The sequence below is a fragment of the Wyeomyia smithii genome, chromosome 2, assembly GCF_029784165.1.
Source record: "Wyeomyia smithii strain HCP4-BCI-WySm-NY-G18 chromosome 2, ASM2978416v1, whole genome shotgun sequence".
In the NCBI taxonomy this organism is placed as follows: Eukaryota; Metazoa; Arthropoda; class Insecta; order Diptera; family Culicidae; genus Wyeomyia; species Wyeomyia smithii.
The window spans coordinates 63,788,885-63,810,839 of record NC_073695.1 but is presented as its reverse complement, the minus strand read 5'-3'; the positions used below and the strand labels follow the sequence as shown (position 1 = coordinate 63,810,839).

General features: G+C 37.9%; 2 protein-coding genes across 5 annotated transcripts in view; one reads left to right on the top strand and one right to left on the bottom strand.

The window, feature by feature from the left end:
• LOC129721480 (glucose transporter type 1) overlaps positions 1-21,955 on the top strand; it is a 551,257-nt gene that overhangs the window by 140,567 nt on the left and 388,735 nt on the right. The gene's annotated exons all lie outside the window — the stretch shown is intronic.
• LOC129721481 (uncharacterized) overlaps positions 1-21,955 on the bottom strand; it is a 205,279-nt gene that overhangs the window by 124,051 nt on the left and 59,273 nt on the right. For both annotated transcript variants that reach the window (XR_008727401.1, XM_055674112.1), the window contains exon 6: positions 17,093-17,676. Coding sequence is in view for 1 of the 2 variants with exons in the window: in XM_055674112.1 (XP_055530087.1) it covers positions 17,093-17,676 (584 nt within the window). In the remaining variant the exon portion in view is untranslated. The remainder of the gene's footprint in view (positions 1-17,092; positions 17,677-21,955) is intronic.

Genomic DNA, 21,955 nt, shown 5'->3' with positions numbered 1-21,955 from the left:
GGAATTATTACGAAAATTGATGTCGATGAATTTTAATAGCTATGCAGCTTCTAAGCTCCCGGTTGGAGTCAAGTGCCATATATATTTTTAAACTTTTGTCGACTGAATACGGGGGGAAATTGGAGAGTGAACTGAAGAGTTTATTCAGTCAATTATAGCATGGTTGAATAAATCAAATAACTCAAAGGGATCAACGGAAGCTTATTGCCCAAGAAAATTAAAACTGATTGTCTGATGTGTATATTTTAATTAAAAAGCAAAAAATATGTCAAGTGTGTTTATCGTTTAATTTTAACATTATCACGCACCTCCCTTTCAAATTGGAGTGGAGAAAGCAACTCTGTAGCCTGTACTCTAACCAATTCCTGAGCCATAAACTAATTTTAGGGCAGTTGTTTTAGCACCTCATGCTTCTTTAAAGATTCATCCGATGTTTTATGAAACAGGGGTCAATCTCAGTAAAATCATTGCCTCTCTCTTGCCTACAGTGGAAATCTATGTATCTTCGCAATCTTCAAAATAGGATTATTATTTCTCTTGTGGTTTGGTCGGTCTGCATGATGCTCAAGTTGAATTTTGCTTGGAGATGCATATGTTACAGGACAATAAGCAAAAGTTATGCTTTTCATTGTCATTCGACGGTCGACACTAGCAAACACAAAAAAAATATCTCAATTTTACTGAAACCACACCCAGCAGCTTTCGGGACGTGGTGAGCAAACCAAACCTCCCAACTATAGCGAAGAATTCTTGTCTACGAGTTGTATGTACAGGTTCCAGCAGACATTCACTCATTGTTATTTCATCATCGTTCCCCGCCGAATATCCACTTTCGTCCTGCGGCAGTATGCTGTCCTGAATTTGGGAACAGCTTCTTAGGCTACCAGTCGACCGACCGAGCAAAAGCTGGTTTTTAGTGAGCAGAAGATAAAAATTAGCAGTCGGCTTTGGGGTCCTCGGGTGGTTTGTGAACATGATTTTACTGGTCAAAAATCAAATCTTCTGCCGTACGGTCCACTCCCGCTGGTATGCGGAACTACTTTCCGTTTTTGTGAAGAAAAAAAAGAACCACCGCGGGATGGCCTGTTCTATATTAAATAGGTTCCCAGCACGTAACGGTAGCGCGTGCTGAATATTCATGAACAAGTACCTACACCGAACGAACAACGGCGAGTAGTGCAACTGCCGCATTTGATCGATCATTCGCTTTGAGTTCCACAGAAGCCCCGGCACCGAGCTCAGTCGCATCGCATGTAATCTTGCGAACGAAAAGTTGTTTTTCCTTTCCATAACAATCTTCAGAATTTTTCATTACACGTCAAATCAATTTTCGAATAAGTTGCCGGCAGAGTACGGATTCTTTTCTACCGGGGAACTGCCAACTGCTTTCTCTCTGTGCACTAGTTTCCGGAGCAGCTGCAGTTTGTGTTTGTGAAGCTCTACGATAAATCTTCATTCATCGCATTTGCCGCACCACACAATGCAGTTTTGCACTGGACTGGCCATCGAGGAATTGAGGAAATGAAGCATCGGCAGCTGGAAGCTTCTGGGCTGCATCATCCCGTGACAAGCGCACGAAAGTTTTCCGTCGATAGCTTTTGGTTCTAGTGATTTGCTTCATTCATAGCGAAACTCTCCAGCATCATCGATTGAAGTTCGATATCGTTGAAATGAGCGTGGGCACTTTTTCGAAAATGAGTGTCTGGAAATAAACTTTTTGCCGTACACTGGTAAACAGCCATTCCGAGAATTACTTTAGGTTTCCTCTTCGGAAACTCAAATTTTTGACTAGTGTAAAATAATACATATTTCCAAAAATTATATTTTCAACTGTCAGAATCAAAGTTTGAGAAAGTCTTAGATTGATAATTAGAAGAGCTAGTTGATACCTCTATGATATTGCTAAAATAAGTACAGCTCTACCTTTGTTGTTTTTTCTGTTAAACTTCTGCAAACATCTTTCATAGCACGTCGCTCATTGCTTACAAGCAAATCGCAATCTTGTATGCAAACCGCTTCTATCGAAATCCGCTCTTCGGTGAAAGTTTCATATTTGAAATATACAATTTCGATTTGAAAGATATCCTCTCTTTCATTCCTACCTTAAAAAAACAAAGGTCATTTTCGAGCATATTTTGTATGTTGCACCAAAAAAATTTGTTCGATAGCAGTGCTAAATAAACTTCTGATGAAATAAGCAATAGAACTATACAGTTTGAATTCATGTACTCTGCTTATTATTCCAAAATAACCAGAAAATCATTCTCTGGACAAAATGTTCAGACATGATTTGGCAATAAAAATAATCAAAGTAGTGTCATGCGATAGATACCTCATAATTGGTGTACTAAAGAAAATTAAAACCTTGTAAAAGCCATTGTAATTGAAGGTGGCGAACACAGTAAATATTCATTTTTCTCCTTTGTCGACACCTTTCACAGCGTAGGGCTGTCTCGTGCGCTTCTTCCGCCTTCTGTCTCTCACTCTTGCCACTCAGTGAATACTTCTTTGCCTGCCAGTCGACCGCTTGGTCTGTCGTGTAGATGTTTCTTCAAGGTTTCACTCACCTTGTTTTATGCGCGAAGAAATAGCGCTCCCGCAAACCGCTGAGAGTCTCAATTTGTACCCACCCAATCCTTCGCCACCGGCCCCGGGGTTCTACCCAACCCCGACGGTTTCGCTGTATACTTTTTGCGCTAGAAAATAAATCGATTTTACATGAACTGAATCAAGGTGAACCAATATTTTATTGGTACGGTTTATCTTGGCCGGAGTGCACAGTCCCCGTACGGTTGGGGGGGGGGGGGGGGGGGAGGGGGTAGTATAGAAGCTCTAGCGCGTAGCGAATCCGTTCCGCAATCCCGGGCAGCTCGACAACGCTCGGCATTACTGGTGCTGCAATCCGGGGCTCTCGTGGCGTGGCGTGAGTGATCTATTTAGGGATTACCGATTTGCCTGCCGAGTGCACACAGCTGTGCTGCGGATAATAAATCGACGCTGGAGGTTTGATTCGGAATCCCCAGGAAATGAGCTCGATTCGGTTTGTCGATATCGCGGCAAGCTGAATGACTTTTAAGGTTTCTCGATAATCAAGAAATTACGTTCATGAATCAGATTGCGATGGAATGCTACCTGAGAATGATTAACAGGCATCGTTTTTTCTCTCCGGATTGTTTCAATTGAGAATGCTAATCCATTTGTTACGGAATTTTTTTTTTGCAGGTACGGTTTATCATAATAAAGAATCGAAACCCCAAGTAAGTTTTTTGTATAAAGTCAGCTAACAGTATCAGTCATAAATTACTTTAATTTGAATTAACTGACTAATATTTTAAAACGTCTATTCAGTGCAATGTTTACCAGAAAACTTTTATACCAAACTAGTGATACTGTGCACTGAACACAATTGTATTTTGTGTAACTCCAAAAAATGTTGGATGTTCGAAAAAAAAGTCTTTCAGAAGTACTTACCATGAACATTTACATGGTCAAACTCGTTCGCATGGTTTACAATCCAAATAATTCTTGAACAAAAATATCAAATGAGTGCTTGCTACCAACACTTCCTTCCAGTGAACAGATTTTGACTTTTTGATGTAGAATCACGTCTTGTAACATAAAGGTGGAAATTGAAAATCCGAAAACATCGAGAGCACCTCGGAAATTGTCCACGCGATAGTTTTGGGAGCCCCCGTCAATGTTGAAAGCACCATCATACAGGCATGTCTGTAATAATGCTAGTTTCGAGCAATACTGGCACAACTCAACAATCATAGTTTCGAGAAAAAATATTCAAAAACAACCCCACAAAAATATTAAAATTTATAGAAAGATGTAGGAATCAAACAGAATAGAAAAAAAGTTCAAAAGAGTGGTTTTGTAGCTTAAAAAGTCTTTTCTTCATATATCACGTTTGGACAACCTGAAAACACTTTTTAGAAAGTCGAAATGTTCTACAAAAATGCTATTAATAACATTATCTTTCAATTTAGGACTGAGAACCATAACTTTTTCGGAATCGAATTTTTTTGGGACACCTTATTTTTACTACTTTTGTGCAGCAAATTTATTTCTACTCATAACTGTGAAATTTTTGTGAATTTTGAAACAGAATTCCTACTTAACAGTATTTAGCATACGTTTGAAATGATTTACTTTTTCGAAGCTGAATTAAGGTGCACCCACGCTGTTTTGCAAGTTCAAATATATGATTTCGGGGCGCTAAGAAGCGCCATTGGTATGACACAAGAGTGGCACCCGACAAGACTCAGTCACAGATTTCTTCTGATTTATATAATTCAAACTAGCTCGATACAGATGTGTTCCAGCAATCTTCAACATTATTTCCGAATGGCTGTAGGGTGATTGATCGTGGTTCGCACTATGCAAAAACTGATCCTGGTTCGTGCTGTTACCTAAATCATCGATAAACCATTGAATAGTCAAAAATTTCAAATCAAATTCATTTTTAATGCTGCTTCTATTTTTTAACAATACATACCTTTGATTTTTGTTAAAGGAAACTACTTCAATTAGGCTTGTAGCTAAGCTAATAAAAGATGTAAATTTAGCTGCCAATGTCTTCACCGAAGCAGTTTGTTCAAACTTCTCTACAGCATTTTAGCTCGTGATGTAAAATTTCATATTAATTTTAAAACGTCGATCCAACTATATTTTACCAGTATTGAAACTTCTACTACAGAAAAAAAAGTTTCCGATTGTGATTTTTTTTAATAATACAATTATAGTTTTTTGATCCTGGTTCGTGCTGCAAATATTCGTGGTTCGTCCTAACAGTTTCACCGAATCACCGCTAGAGGCAATGCGCATTGTTTATTTTTAACCTGAGAGTTTCAGTCAACCGGTCTGGAAAAACGTCGCGAAACATCGAAATAAACAGTTGAACTTTGCTATAAATCAAAGGAATTGGATAAAAAAAAAAACAATTTAATTACCAGTGCAAGTTAATATTGATTTTCTGGCCATTAAAATAAATAGGTCCCTCCAATAATAAGACTGGTCAGAAAGACGCTGCACGAAACTTCTCCAGGAAATTATTGGCTGGAGGAACAAGTGTGAAAAAGGAAGAATAATATCATATTACACACCAGCATTAATAAAATAATGATGAGAATGCAACTTCTCAATAGCGGTATTGCTAATAATAGAAGTGCGGATAAAGCAGATATCCGGGCTTATCTCACGAAAGATCAGCGATTTCTGGGCGCAATGGAGAAGTCCGCACAGAAAAAAGTGTGAAACCCCTAAAAGTACATTTCTGTTAAAAAAAATCTAAATTCATATTGTCGAAATAGTCTGAATACTAATTATGTGCAAGTTTCTTTCACACTGCTAGGTAGATATACAGAAAATATAACTGTATTCGACACAAAAAAAACGCTCATGATACGTGTAGTTCTTCAATTTCCAATGCTGCACTTCTTTTTTTATTAGGACGAACCAAGATCATAAAACGCGAACCACGATCAACATGGCACGAACCAGGATCAAAATTTCGCTTGCATTAAAACTCATACCATTAATATATAGTAGACATCAGGTGTTTTTAAAATCAACAAATTTAATCGTCTATAGTTGCTTTTCCTATTCAATCTAAATTTAAGTTGAAAAGTTTTGCAATTCTAGAAAAATCTTGCATTCATTCCTAGGGTGCCATGAAAAACAATGAGACAGGTGCGAACCACGATCAATCCCCCTAAGACAATTGAACAACTTTTTCTTCAAGGTTGCCCATTATTAACATAAGTTCATTAGGGCAGACAAATTTAACACATTAAAATTTGAAAGAGAATTATAACTGAAATTCACCGCTTCACACCATCAAATCAATTAACTCCAATCGAGTAAATTCTCAAACTTTTTACAAGATACATTGACGTAGACATACTGTCGTAATTCTGCGTTAACCTACTGTCGTGTCTCATATAAAAACCTTTTCAACTAATTTTTCTAAAAATACTAATTACGTCACGTAGCAATATTAATATTTTATATGACATTAAACTTGTGATAAAATTTCTTAACAGAAGTAGTTGAAAAGAATCAAGTAGATAAAATTGGAGCGCAATATCATTGCCACACAATGACATTTGGTACCTTTTCTATGTGCACGAATGTTAATCTACTGTTCGTTTTGTGTGCGAGAGCCAACTGGTCGTTCTATATTCACGAGCAAAAGACAACGGACCAATTCCTTGCGCCATAGGACAACGATATTAATACAACATTTTTTAAGTGGCAGAGTTTATTCTATGGGTCAGAGATGTCATTTGTTTTTGAATCACGACTTATTTTGAGAAGGAATTGAGTAAAAACGTTTAACTATGAAAAAGATAACTTTTTCACATAAGCCCTTCTCAAAAATGAGTTTTAAAAGAAAAAATCTAATAGCACAAAGAAAGATCTGTGCGAAGTTTCAGCCAAATCAATAGTGACAATTTAAAAATAATATTAAAAAATAGTCGTATGTTGCATATATTACCACAACCGTGATGCACACTAACGAATTGATTCAAACGAAAAAGTTAACCGTTTACCAAACTAAAAACCACCACAAAAATTCACAGAAACGGGTGTAAACCTATTACCTTTAATAACACTGTGCTACAAATGAAACAAAAAATACAAGAACTTCTAAAGTGACCTAGTGTAGGTTGTAGGCCTTGTTGAGTGTAACATTTGCTCAAACTAGATATTTTACAAACATCCCCAAAATCAAAAGTTATGGTCAAAATACGGTTTTCTGGACCTCAGCACATATAATTTTTTCAATTCAGTCATTTATCAACCGATTTCCAATATTGAAGCAGTTTTAGAAACAGAACAAGTAGAGTTTTAAAAATATATACAAGTTTATTTTAATATCAATGAAACATGTTGAGTTATTTGAGTTTAAATCTAATTTTTTAGACTCTTTCACGCAATTTTTCAGTTTAATTTGAAATTTGCTGTCTATTTTTGTAAGAAGCATACCACAAATACACTATAATATTGAAAGTATATTCAGTTCTAAATAAAATGAAAGTAGTTCAGTAGAAATCGGTTGATATTTGGCTAAGTTATATATTTAAAAAAACAGAATTTTTGGCTTCTATCGCACATTTATTTCACGGTGCTACAAATGATGAAAAAATGGAAGAACTTCTGATGTGACTTGTTGTGTGTTGTAGCTTTATTTAAGTGGTACTTGCACGTTTACTTGAAATTTTTCAAATACCCCAAATATTATAAGTTATGGTCAAAACCCTGTTTTTTGACCTTAGCTCACATTTTCATGTTTAATTCGATTATTTTCCAAATGATTTTTTATAGTTTGGCTGTTTTGGAAAGGCACAGTGTAATCTTAAACTCTTAAACAAATCTGTTTTTTTTATGTGTTTTTATCAACCAATTGCCAACACAGGTTTGCCTTAAAGCTCAAACTGAAAATAATTGAAAAAAAATGAAGAGGTTGTTTATAAGACACGACCGTAGAGTAAACGTAGAATACGACAGCCTGTCTTATGTCAATGTAATTCTCGAAATAGGTTTAGGGATACACTCAATTGGGGTTAATTAATTTATTGGTCTCTCTGCTCCAGATGACGTTATCTCAATAGTCGGCACCGGTAACGACAATGAACAACAGCAGAAGCAATGTGCAGCTATGCGGTTTCACTTGCTGCCGTATCCAAAACAAGAACGAAATTGAATTGTTTTGGGGCTGTATTTTTTATCAAGTTGCGCAAAGATATCTTAATTTAGGCAGTAGCAAATGAACGAGGGCAAATAGTGCATTCCCCATCTATAATATAACAGTTCAAATAACAATTTTCTGCATTTTACGATAGCGTAGATAATTTTATAACTGATTGCTGCAAATAGTTAGACTTGAGCGAAAAATTATGTGATTCAGGCTCACTAGCTCAAAAATTCTTCAGAAAAACTTTAAGCTTTAGCTGAAGTCAAAAAAGATTAACTGTGTTTGTCAGTGCCATTAATTGACAGTTGAATAATGTTTTTCAACATGGCAAATTTTTGATTTAGTTCTGAATGATTTACAGTGATAATTAAATTCAACATGAGGTGATTTATTAGCAATTATATATGAAAAATTTTAATCGCTATACTAATAGCCACACACGCTTTAAACATGCACCGACACGCTATATAGCAAGCCACACACGCTATAAACATGCACACACGCGCTAGAGACGTGCATACACGCCATAAACATACACATACGCTATACCGCTGTCTCGCTTTAAACATATATACACGCTTTACAACTATAAAGGCACATGTAACTATATTTTCGGAATTATTGTGAATTTTGAAACGGGTCTTTGTGAGATGAAACTTTATGATATTTGGCATCATTTGCCATCAATAACTCCAAACTGCAAAATTTTGAGTTGTGCCAGTATTGAATTCAACTGACGATATAGCAAGCAACACACGCTATAAAGCAAGCCACGCACGCTAGCCACACACCTTATATAGCAAGCCACGCACGCTATATAGCTAGCGACACACGTCCGGTGTTGCTGCCCGCTGCTAGTAAACTGATTTGCTTGAGGAGAAATAGTTTCTTATATAGCCAACAGAATGCATTCCCGGCTAACTAGGTACTTCATTCTGTCGTCCCTTCTAGGGAAAGGCAGCAAGCGACCAATCAAAAGTCGACATTTGTATTTCGACAATGTTCAACAATTTTCAATAGCACAATAGTTCGAACAATCAGATTACAATTTTCTGCATTTGGACGGGTGCTTAAATGATTTTCCAACCGATAGCTGCAAAAATGACAGAAATCGGTTGAAAACTGACTAGGTTTGAACGTTTGAGATTGGACAATTTTCGTGACGCTCTCGATGTTTTCAGTTTTGAAATTGGATCCCTGTATCAAAGTTGGGTCCCTGTATATGTTGCCGTAAGATATATTCTACGTCAAAATCTGGTTTTTTAACTGCGAATTTTGGTGCGCTCAACCAACTCGGAAGGGCGTAAAGTCTGCAGACTTCTAAGAGAAGTTTCCCCGTAAGCGAAACGAAAAAGCGACGAACCTGGCGAGTATTTTTTTTATTTCTGTGTGGACTCATCACTGCGACCAGAGATAAGATCTATTGTGATATTGCCCAGGTGTTTTCTGTACTCCGCACTTCATATTGTTGGCAGTATCACTTTTGAAGTAAGTGATACGCTTATCATTCGTATCTGTGCTTGTGTGTAAGTTGCACCTTTCCGTTGCAAGCTCACTGCTCTACTATACCGAGCCTCTGTCCATTCTAACAATATCGCCTAATTACAATTCCCTGGAGAGAACTTTCATATGTTACTTACACCAGTTTCATTATAATAGGGACTTATTTTTGTTAGAAGGAGAGTCAACAGAGGTACTGTAGAATTCAAATTGAAGGAAGGGTACGTGGTGGGGAGCCTGAGAATGAACCAATGCTAAAGTCCTTTGACAACACCAAATGGCCTGATTCTACTAAGATTCGAACCCACGACCATCCGCTTACCAAAGCAGACTCTGTAACCTTGCGGCTACGGAGCTCCCTCAACCTGGCGAGTAACTACTCTACGGTCTTTTGACGTACTTCCGAGCTGGCTAGGGATACCAAAATTCACAGATATGGTTGACAAGCTATAACCATTCATATTTCCCTTTGACTTAAAATTTATTACTGTTTCTAAACATGAAAAAAAGGTTCGGCGGTAAAAGTTTTATCGACAAAGAGTTGGAGCAATTAAAAGCTATAGCTTTTTCATAATAAAAGCAGACTAAATTAGCTTGAGCTTGAGCTTGACGACCATAGTGATTTTTTAGTTGCTTCTCCGAGATCAATCTGAGCTAGTTAAGTTGCACAAGGAACCAAGTATATGGCTAGTTGGCATTGATTTGCCATCTTCAGTATAGAACAATTGAGTAGCTACCACTTTGTATGTGTCAATAATGGCGCCGGCCACTTCCGTACAACCGTGAGGGTAAGGGGAATGTTGTGAGGAAGGAAGTGTAACAGCCGTTGTGGTCGGAAATCGAGTTTACGTCTGCATCACCACGAGTGCGACGAAACCGAAAGGTTGTATCACCGTGGTAAGTGACAAAATCGGAAAATGTTGCACGTGAAGTTAGCTCATTACGAGGGCAAACGAAGTATCTTTAAATAAAAGCAGACTATTTTGAAAAAAAAAACTAGATCAGCGGTTCTCAACCTTTTTTTGTCCGCGTACCCCTTGGCGATATTTTCCAAATCAATTGTAACCCCTGGCTTGGAATATTCTCCCAGAAGGGAGAGAGTAGTGTTAGATTATGTTGTGGTAGTCTAATTTTGGTTTGAAATTGAACTGTGATTTGTTTGATTGCTACAGTCGTGTTTTAAGAGGAAGTTTGAACAACAAATAAAGTATTATAAAAAAAATTGCTTTGTCCGCCATTACTGATTTTTCTCTCGCGTACCCCCTGAAGGCTCTCGCGTACCCCTAGGGGTACGCGTACCCCAGGTTGAGAACCGCTGAACTAGATAAAGAAACAAGGTAAAATATCATTAAAAACTTATGAATGCTATTTCAATATATACGCAGAGTACTTATTTTGGCAACACACCCTAGAAATGTCAAAATTAAAGCAACTTTCTAGAGCATTAATCGGATTAACATGTCAATACTCAGTTTAAATCTGCACAAATGATAATTGAACCCGCACAAAAACACAATGTGTCCGAACTTCGCACTGTTCAAATCGTGATGAAATCTGGACAAACTTATTCTCTAGGGCACTTACCGAAACCCGACGCAGAGAAGAACACGTGAACCTTAGTCAAGAGGTTTCATGGCAGCAATGCGTCTTTTGAAATCAAATCTCCCGCAACTTTTCAAGAGGACCTAAGTTACATTGAGAGACTCTTTTTGTTTACTTTCTCTTTAATTAATAACTAAGTTATTTTTACTTTTTCCACTATTCTTAGACGTCGGTTCATTTGAAAAAGGGTTTGAAAAATTGAACAAATGATTTTTAATAAAAAGCGAAAGTTAATACCGTCACTATCGCCTGACGATTTATGGTTGAATGTCTTTTTCATCCCCTTCGTAATGATGGGTCGGTTGGAAATATTGTATTACAGCATTTTAATTAAGTAATATTTAACGAAAAATCTAACGGTCGAATCAAACAAGTTTTGGTCATATTAATAAAATTCTTGTTTTATACAACATACATCTCTCCTTTAGCCTTATTTCATGCAATAAAGAAAAATCTTTCGACTGAAAATGAAATAGGTGGAAGAGCACCTATTCAAAAATCAATATTTCTAAAATAATCAATATGGCAACCACCCACTTCGACATTCGCAGAAGAAGGTCCCATCTTTTTTCTTTCCAATGATATGGTTTAAGTAATTCTGTCGAGAAATTCAAGAGCTATAGCAATTTTGGTGAACCAAGTTTTCACGAAAAACGACGGATCGCAAAAAAGTAGCTATTTCCAGTTAACGAGGACTTCGTCAGTTTGATCGACTAATATATTTCGTGACCCCTTTGTTTTCTGGAAGAGAGGGATTCCACACAAATGAAGCTCAAATTTCTGCACATCTAGAGAACTAATCAAGTAAATGAAACCAAATTTACCATGTTAACGTTTCTGAAAGTGAGGAAAATTTTCATGGTTGTTAGACACACCCTATCCTGCAAGGAGAGGTCCCATAAAAATAAGTTACAAATTTTCGCGCATCTCGAGAACTTAGACAGTAAATGGAATCAAATTAGGCATCTGGAAATTTTTAAAGACAAAAATGTTTGCATGGTGTTTCGACACCCCTCTTTATTCTGATAGGGAGGGGCGCCATACCAAATTTGGCATGTTGAAGTTTTTAAATATTTCTATGATAGTTCGACACCCTTCTCTCTTCAGGAAAAAGGAGGGTCATACAAATTAAACATAAATTTCTGCATATCTCAGAACTAATCAAGCAAATAGAACCAAATTTGGCAAGTGGATGTTAATAGGAATAACATATATGTCCATGGTGGTTTGACACCCATCCCACTTTCATAAGGAAGGGGTTCCAAACAAACGAAACACAAATTACTGCACATCTCCAGGACTAATCAAGTAAATGGAACCACATTTGGTATGTAAAAGTTTTGACGACAAAGAACATTTTCATAATGGTTCGATACCCCTCCATCTTTTGGAAGGAAGGGCTTTCATACGAATTAAACACAATTTTCTGCACAATTCGAAAATTAATCAAGTAAACGACACACAATTTAGCATGTTAAAGTTTTTTGGGGAATTCGCTTGGTGATTTGACACCCCTTCCTCTTCTGGAAGGGAGTAGTCCGACACAAATGAAACACAAATTTCTTCACAGGTTAAGAACTAATCAAGTAAATGGGACCAAATTTGGCAAGTGGATATTTTTGGGGGTAATATATATTTCTGTGATCGTTTGATACTCTTTACTGCTCTGCAAGGAGGGGCATTTGCTCCATTTACGGGGGAAACAGCGCAGTCGGTCCACTCGGACCTGGACGCAAGCTTTCATGCAAGCCTTAAGTGGGAAGCAAATGACGCTCTATTTGATTGTCACTTCCTATGCATGAAGTACAATTTTTTAAGTAACAAAAAGAGTACTTTTGAATTACCTCCCGCATGTGCACTATACTTACCTTTAGCAGCATCGTTTTAGTGTTCACTTCCACTATCACACGTGATTCCGTAGTCCCAATTACACCAAAAAAATTAGTTTTTTTACGAGCCGATGCAGGATTGACTCTGCACTGTTAAAGGCAGTGTTGTCCTCTTCTGTAATAAAAATGATGCACAGGAGCCAAAAATCGACTCCAGACATCATTTTAAAATTTGAGATGGAAATCTCCGGTTTCTGGGAAACAGTCGGACAGTGATTGGATACCATCCAAAATAAGTGTTTCCGGAACCAGAATGGCGCTCAGATACCAAGAATTGACTCCATATGTCATTTTGAAATACAGGATGGTGACTTCCGGTTTCTAGGAAAACGGCCGAAAGTGACACAATACCACCCACTATGGGCATATCCGTATCCGTGATGATGCATTGAGGCCACAAATCCACCTCAAACACCATTTTGAATTTTAGGACGGCGACTTCGGGGGTCTGGAAAACAGCCGAAAATGACCAAATACCATTCAATATAAATATTTTCGGAAGCAGAATGACGCACAGAGGCCAGAAATTGACTTCAAATTTAATCCGGTTTCTGAAAAACAGTCCAAAGTGACCAAAAGCGTCCCAAAATGGGTATTTTCGTAATCGTAATAAGGCACAGAAGCCAAAATCGTCTTACCTTTGTTATACTAAACAAAGGTTATAAAATCGGTCGAAAAACGCAAAATAGATCCATGATCCGGAGGGCCGAATCGTATATACCATTCGACTCAGTTCGACGAACTGAACAATGTCTGTTCGTGTGTATGTGTGTGTGTGTATGTGTGTGTGTGTGTATGTTTGTTGTCTGTATGTATGTGCCGCAAAATACTAACGCACCTTTCTTACAGAACGCAATATCCGATTTTAATGATCTTATACGCAAATGAAAGCTACTGTGCTCCCACAGAATGCTACCGAGTGGATTTTTGACTAGTGGCTTAGATTTTAAAATATTGATCAAAGAGTATTTTTTATATAAGACATATAACTTTTAAGGCAAAATTAATGGCAAGAAAAGCCATGTGTTATATACCAATTTACTCAGATCGACGAATTGAACAATTTATGTATGTTTGTGTATGTGTGCCTGTACGTATGTATGTGTAAATATTTTGTTTATATGTGTAGAATATCAAAATCGACCCAAAAAAGAAAAATAACAAAAAAACTCTCTTTACAGAACGCTTATTCCGATTTTGATGTTCGCATGCTCAAATGAAAGCCCCAAAGATCTTTGAAAATCATACTGAGTGTGATCTTTTATTGGTTGCTTGAACTGTAGAGTTTTGACTAAAATATATTTTAGACATGGGATATTTTACTCTCTGAATAATTTTTCTCTCTCACTGCTCTCTCCTCTTCTCTATCCCTCTTTTTTCGTATCGCTATTTATTTCTCAAAGGAAATCAACAATCATGGACAACTTTTCATAATCTTTACACTCTTCGTAGTGTGTCTTAACTGGTGTAAATAAATTACCCTTAAGCTTTTTCTTGGAAATTTGAAACAGATTTTAGAAGAAACTGCAATGCTTACTTAGCTCCTTTTCTTCCGAAGCTCCCGTCCTTACTTCTTATAAAATATATACTAAATTGTACGTTGAACCTAGATTTGCGAAGAGTAAGAAACATTTACAGCTTTCGGGAGCCAAGCATTGTAGCAAAATCTGATCCCACAATTTGCACATGTAACACAATTAGCGATGCAGATATTTTAAAAAGCTTTACCAAAGATGTATAGACCTATTTACGTACGAATGTGTTAGTGCCACCCGTTGAGAAAAACACAAATAAATCGCTGGTATGTTTGCAATGCTACGTTTTGAACAGCTGGAATATTTTTCAGTTGAATACTTATTTTATGTATTAAATTTGTGACCAGGAATCTAAAGTAGCTGGTGAACGTAATCGGCAAAATAAGGAAAAAGTGTTGAAGGAACTCTACATGGCTATACACGTTTACTAGTGTGCGCAGGTGAAAAGTCACTTATCTCTATGAATGATACAATATGCTCATGTAAGATATAAATATTGCTTTCTAATTTAAGACTTAGTGTTATTCCACTTCTCGTTTTCGCAGCAAGATTTAAAAAGTCTTTATTTTGGATTTTTTCATACAGCCTAGGCCTTCGAAAAGAATAATGTTCTCGCCTACACTCTGAAAATCTAATATTCTCAAAGATCGTGGAGAACCTTCATTTTCAGATAATACATTTGAGATAGAATTAAATTGACAACTTTCATCAATAGCTATATTTTTTTCCTTTAAAATTCTAAACTTTATTTCTAGAGAAAATTTGTAGAAGTTTGCTTCAATTCGTAAAAAAAAACTTGATGCTGATTCATAATTCTAGGTCCTGCGATTTCTGAAAATAAAGCGAATAAGTAGAACCGCATTGAACTAACATACATGTTTGCTGTTCTAGTGTGAAATCAGCATCATTGTTATCTATTACTGTTTTCCCACGTTCGATTATCTCAAAAAAAAAATTCAATTAAGCCGTTACAAATTTTATTTTCATTTTATGTCACCCCCCTTCAAAAATCTTGAATATTGGAAGGGAAAGAAAAAAAAGCTCAAACCGTTTTGTTCATTTTATTGGTTTTCCCACAGCATAAATGTTTTATTTTGCAACAAACAAGTCCAGTGACAGCGAGAGTGTCGTCAAAAGGCAAGCGAAATAAATAAGAATAATAGAAAAAATGTTATTTTTCAACATTTATTCGAGTGCAAGTTACAAACGTCATAACTTGCAGACAAACTTTGATTAAACGTCGACGACGGAAATATCCTTTTTTTTCGTCTCGGTGTTATTCATTTTTTTGCCACCCTCTTTGCTAACTTTGATAACCTTGGACATAAAAAGAATTCGAAATTTGTATAAGCCTTACTTCTAGCCAGCATTTAAAAATTGGTTTGTGATCGAAAAAATAAGACTCATGTACTCCAGTGATAACATTCATATTATTTGCAAAAACCACGTCAAGCTTTAATTCAATGATCGTCTGTGGTTAACTCTCTGAAAACTATCTTTCAAATTCATTTCATTCATTATTGAAGTTGGATGATGGTATACGATTTGTAAGTGACTGGCCAAATATGTATAAAGTAATAGTTAGTATAACAAAGGTTTCTGCACCACTAGGTGGATTAATTTAGGTTTTAAATTATAATATTACGACTTCCAGTTTCTGGGAATCAGCCTAGAATGACCAAATACCATCCAATATGGGTATTCAATCAATTTGGAATGTTTAGAATTATTAAAACAAAGAGAAAAATGGGAGGGACAAAGTTGGCTGGGTCAGCTAGTTATTGAATAAAACCCAAAAACAAGAAAGCATGCATCAACAACCAAAAGATACCAATGTAGAAAGTACTAATATCACCATAGAAAAGTAGCTGGGAACATCAAGGGAAGCAAGCTCCTAAATCAATCCTAAATCCCAAATATTTTTTAGATGGTTTTCTTACGAAGTTTTAAATGCGGATCAAAGTATTTATTGATAAAAAGACTTAAGCAAAAAAACCTCCGCCCTCCGAAGGATTCGAAATGACCATAAAGGAGGACGATTTTAAATACTGGTCGCAGAACGTCTCGGGTTTTTCTAAATCCTTTCTTAAGGGTTAACTATTTGCAAATTTTCAATAACAGCGGTTTTCGAATTTCGAATTAACGAGGTTTTTCATGAGGTACGTATACCCTGCGTGAAAAAACCTGACTGTATACCAACATTTCAACGTTCTTAAAGAGCGAAATAAAAAATATTACTCTACTAACTTCACAAACATTAAAAGTCAATTATTTTACTCTTTTTAGCGACAATCTTGTCGAGATAATAATCATCGATAAAAGAACGTCTTTCATCAACGAAATTTCACTGCTGACAAAAGAGCAATTTTGTTCAAAGCAACTAATTTGACGCGTTCTGTTGAATGTGACCTACCGTATAGGCACCTGAACCCAACCCATAAATATACATATTCTAGCAATTACTTTCCCCGCCAGCCCGTCGGTAAATCCCGACAAAGCCTTACCACGAGAGTAACGTACCGTTTCACGAAGATAATTACCGGCTGTCAATAGATTGGTACGATAAAGTTTTCCCCCCAAAATCGCAATCCCTGTCAGCCCACATTATTGATAAAATTCGTCGTCCGTGAAAATCTGCCCCGGGAAAAATCGTGTGGCATCAGCTGAAGAAATTAGCTAATTAGATGCGGGAATCTCTGTTCTACACCACCCCCATTACCGTGACGCTAAACCGGTAGAACCACCATCGACGACAGCAACTTCATATGGTTTCTCGTCCTTTGGCGTCGGCCACACCCTTCCCTTAACCATCGAAGACTACACTGCAAAGCTTTTCTCGATTGAAATAAATTTACATCACTTACCAAAGTCAATAGAAAACTCCTCCTTCCGGGCGCAAGCGGGTTCGTCAGCGGCACAGATAGTCTTCCCGCTAGTCATCAGCCCGTCGTCGTTGCCCGGCCGCCCTCCGGCCTGAAACTGCTGCTGCTGCTGTTGTTGTAGCATCAATTCTCGTTTTCGGTCTCCGTCTCTAATCTGACCTATTATCGGGCGATTTTGGCAAAGCTTCTTTTCTCCCGCTGGCAAACAACTTTCACGCAGCTCAAATTTATCACCATAATCCCTTCGGTATTTGCCTCCGTCGCTGTGAAAAGTATTCATTTCGGTTGCCTCCGAAGACTGATCCAGCCCTAGATGCGGTGACTGTCGTTGATTTAGGTCCTGAATCGGCTTCCGACCCAGTCTGTCGCAGTCATTAGTCTTGACGGAAGCAGCCGGGGAAGAAGCAGCGAGTTGTGCAGGAATGGGGCACAACGCTGATGGCTGCTCAGCGCTGGAAGTATTCGGCCGAACGTTACCGTGACTGCTTGCGATGGTGTCCCCTGCGGCCGGGGGCTCCGACGACGGTTCCAAATCGGAATCAATCAAAATTGCACGCCTCGCTGAGCTGATTTGAAGACAGCGAACGAAAAAAGGAGAGGAAAATGGGATGTAATCAGTGATGGCATAGCAGAGAGAGAAGTTCAAATTTAGTCAACATTTGAGGGTCAGTCATCTATCAGCTGACTACAGCTGAGGGGTGTAATCATACAATTCCGAGGAGTTTTTTTTCTGGGGTAATAAACTGTCAGTTTCAGCGTCGAACAAAGGTAACTTATAAATTTATTCACACTGAATATCGATTTTCATTCATCAGAAACACACTAGTGTAAATTGTTAACTATAATGTAATATATATTTCAGTTTACGTAAAAACAATTGTTTAAAGCTAGTAAAAAATTTTGCCTTCTCCAAATGCGCAAAAGCAAAAAAGTTCAATCGTTAACAAAAACGAAAAAAAAGCGGCAAGATAAGCACGATAAAATAATATTTTTAACGCCTGGCACTTGCACACTAGGCAGTAAAATGCATTCTGTCATAAAAAGAAATTTGAAGGTTTTTAATTACCGTTTTAACGACAGTTTTGGCTTTACTATTAAAAAACTTTCTCGCTGCAGAATGTTTCACGTTAATTTTAAACTGACTGTTTCATTGGTGAATCGAATGCACACCAAATTGGTTGCCCCCTCTTCGATTACAAAAATTATTTTGCTGTTTAAGTCGAATCAAGTGTACTTTATTGGGTGAAGGTAGAACAAGAAGTCAACGTAAGTTTGTTTTCTTTATGTTATTAGGTACTTTCAACATTAAACTCTCAGAAATTAAACATTGTTTAATTAAGAACCTGCCTTAGTTCACAAACGTAGGTTTGACGTAGGACTACGAATTGTATAATAATGTAAACTGATAGATCCGTTTGCCTTTGTGTTTCACTGCATCTTCGCCTTGTTTTCTCTTGAAGTTAGGTTCAAATTTAATAGCAATTGGCATTACTAACCAATGAAATTACGCCTGCACTCACTTAGTCTGATGTGTGTCTTATGGTAATAACTCTTCTTTTATGGTAATATAAAGAAAACTGAACGAAACTTGCAATGAACGTTACACAAACATCTGCCAACCAATAGAAATATCCAAAGAACCAATATATTATAAACCATCGGCCGATGTGGAAATTTTGACCAATTGTGATGACACTTGGTTGGCATATTGCTAGCCTATGAAAGTTTACTTACAAGCATTTATTCACCATTCTGATGTCTGTATTAAGATTTCCTTATCCAATCGCAAACGCAGTGTAAATTGACTTTTTTTGCTAAGAAAAGATTGATCAAACAACTGTGGACTTACAATAATTTTATCTACCTTTTTGATGTCTGCGTTAGGGAAAAAAGCCAATCATATGTTAAATGTGTGCGGATTTTTGGCCTTGACATTTTCCCGTAATTTTCAGTTTTCATTATATAGTAGGAAAATGGTGACAACTTTTATCATTATATTTCAGATTTTCAACGGCATATTGATTATTGAATTAAAGACAGTTGTATGAGAGCTATTGGTATTTGAAAACTTGCATTCCACCAATAAAAACATTACATGCTCATCTCAGTTTTCATAGAGTTAACCCCAGTATAGCGAAGAAAGACGTAGTCCTATGTCAAAACCGAAATGCTAAGATGAAATTGCAAAACACAACAAATGAGTAATTAAAAATTTTGAAGAAGGAAACAGATAAGTTAGAAGACTTCATATAATAAAAAAGTGGTTTTTGAAAAACGCATCAGTAAATTGATAGTTTAGAAAAAAAGTGTGTGTGAGTAATAATAATTCACTCTGATCTCTCTTAAGTTGTCGAGTAATAATAATTCATGAACAAAAAAGAAATCTAACATTAGAAAGTATAACAAAGATAACTTAGACAACTAGGAGATCTCTGAAGATAAAATATGAAATTCCGGCAAATTAAAAATTTCATTCAAATAGGATAATCGCTCCTATATTCATCTCAGTACCTATATTCATCTCATCACGCCTTTTTGATCAATTTATCGTCAAATTTTACCATATTTTCAACGTAAAAATTTCAACCACTTGACAAAATCGAGAATCAAATAGATTTACTTACAAAAATTTGTAGAAATTTGACGGTTAATTGGACAAATGAGAAAAATAAGATGAATATAGGTGCACCTAGCTGTTGAGATGAATAATGGAGCGATTACCCTACAAAAATTTGAATAAAACAAACTTTAGAATTCTTCGAGATATAGTTTTAAAAAATGTAAAAAACTGAGGAAAAACTGACAGAAATAGATAAAAACTAAACGTACGAAAATAAACAAAGTGAAAATGTTTGGTTTTGTACCAGAAAACCGTTATCTAGTGAAATTATTACTTTTTCAAAATAGATTGGCTGGAGCGCAATGAGAGTTGGAAAAAGGTAACTGAAATGCTGCTCAAAGTGAAATGAAGCAATTTTGATGTTGACGACTACCCGCGTGATGGATGGCCAAAACCTTCTTAGCTTACCTTGCCAATTAAACGACAGCCGTGGTGGCTTGTGCTGTGTCAAGAAGTTGTCTCCATGTTGCTCAGTTTTGGGCTGTGTTTCGCCAGTTCCCCAGGCGTCTCATCACCCGCAACGCACGCATCCTGTGTAATCACTTGCACGCTGCAAGTGATTACACAGGATTGTCGTACGGCATCCTTACGACGTGACCGGCCCACCGCATCCTATTGATCTTTGCCAGCTATGCAATCGGGTTTTCTTCAAGCAGCGCGTGCAGCTCATGGTTCATGCGCCTTCGCCATTCTCAGTTATTCGTCTGTACTCCACCGTAGATAGTCCGCAGCACCTTCCGTTCGAAAACTCCAAGAGCGTCAAGATCCTTCGCGAGAAACGTTGATGTCTCGATTCTGTAGAGGTCTACCGGTCTTATCATGGTTTTGTACAGCGTAAACTTCATGCGTCGTTACTTTCGACTCGATCGAAGTGTCTTCCGCATTGAAAAATATGCACGACTTCCAACCTGGATGCGTCTCTGGATTTCTTTGCTGGTGTTATTATCGGCAGTCACCAGTGACCCTAAATACACGAACTCGTCGACTACCTCAAGTTCATCGCCGTCTACAGAGGCTTGAGTTGGGAGGCTGATGTGTTTTCCTTGGAGCTTCTCGCTCGCATGTATTTCGTTTCAACGCATTTTTTCGCAGTCCAATTCGTCCGGCTTCGCCTTTCAGTCGGGTGTAAGTTTCCTCCGCCTTCGCATAGTTACGTGTTACGATGTCAGAGTCATCCGCGAAGCCCAGAAGCCTTGTGAAAAGCGTGCCCCTCGTATCGATGCCCCCCCTTCGGATCCTACCCTCAAGAGCAATGTTGGGAAGTCCATTACCTTGTCTTGATTCTCTGCGCAATTCATATGGGCCGAGAGTATCCCCGAAACACATCCCCCGTGGCCTTATCGAGCCAGTTTATCCGGAAATCCGTTGTTGTGCATGATCTGCCATAGCTGTGACTGTATCATAGGTCGCCATGAAGTCGATGAAAATGTTATGTGTGGGCACGTTGTACTCGCGACTTTTCTGTAAAATTTGTCGGATTGAAAAGATCTGTTCTGTGATGGTACGGGCTCCCATGAGCCCGCTTGGTACTAGCCCACAAACTTTCTGGTTGAAGGTGATAGACGACGGATGAGCGAGATACCGCGGTAGTTGCGGCACTCTAGCTTGTTGCCCTTCTTGTAGATGGGGCAGACGACTCCCGCCATCCACTCGTCTGGTAGTTTTTCCTCCTCCCAAATCCTGTGATTGACCCATTGCAGCGCTCTAGCCAGCGCCGCTCTCCCATGTTTATGGAGCTCGCTCGGAAGTCCGTCTTTGCCTATGACTTTGTTGTTCTTCAGTTTCCCGATGTCACAATGAACTCCGCTTCTGTTTACTGCATCACCATTCAGCTGTCCATCAAAGTACTTCTTCCACCTGTCGACCACCTCGCCTGCTCTAGCTCCTCATGTTCACGATCCTCTTACTGGCGCTTCTCTCGTCTGAGAATCGTGGTAATTTCGGTCCTTGCCCGTTTGAAATTGGCGTTGTTCTCTCTTGTTCACCTGCCCAGGTATATCGCCCAGGTTCGGTTCTTTTCATTCTCCGCTGCCTCGCACACGCCGTCATACTAGTCGTTTCTGCCACTCGGTGATTCCACTCCCAGTGTGGCCGTTGCAATGTCCCCGATAGCTGTGCGAATGCTGCACCAGTCGTTTCCGAGAGGCAATGTGCCGAGCCCCTTCGCCGAAGGGAGTACTGCTTGGAGCTCTTGCGCTTATTCCTCCGCAGTCTGGGGTCTCGGA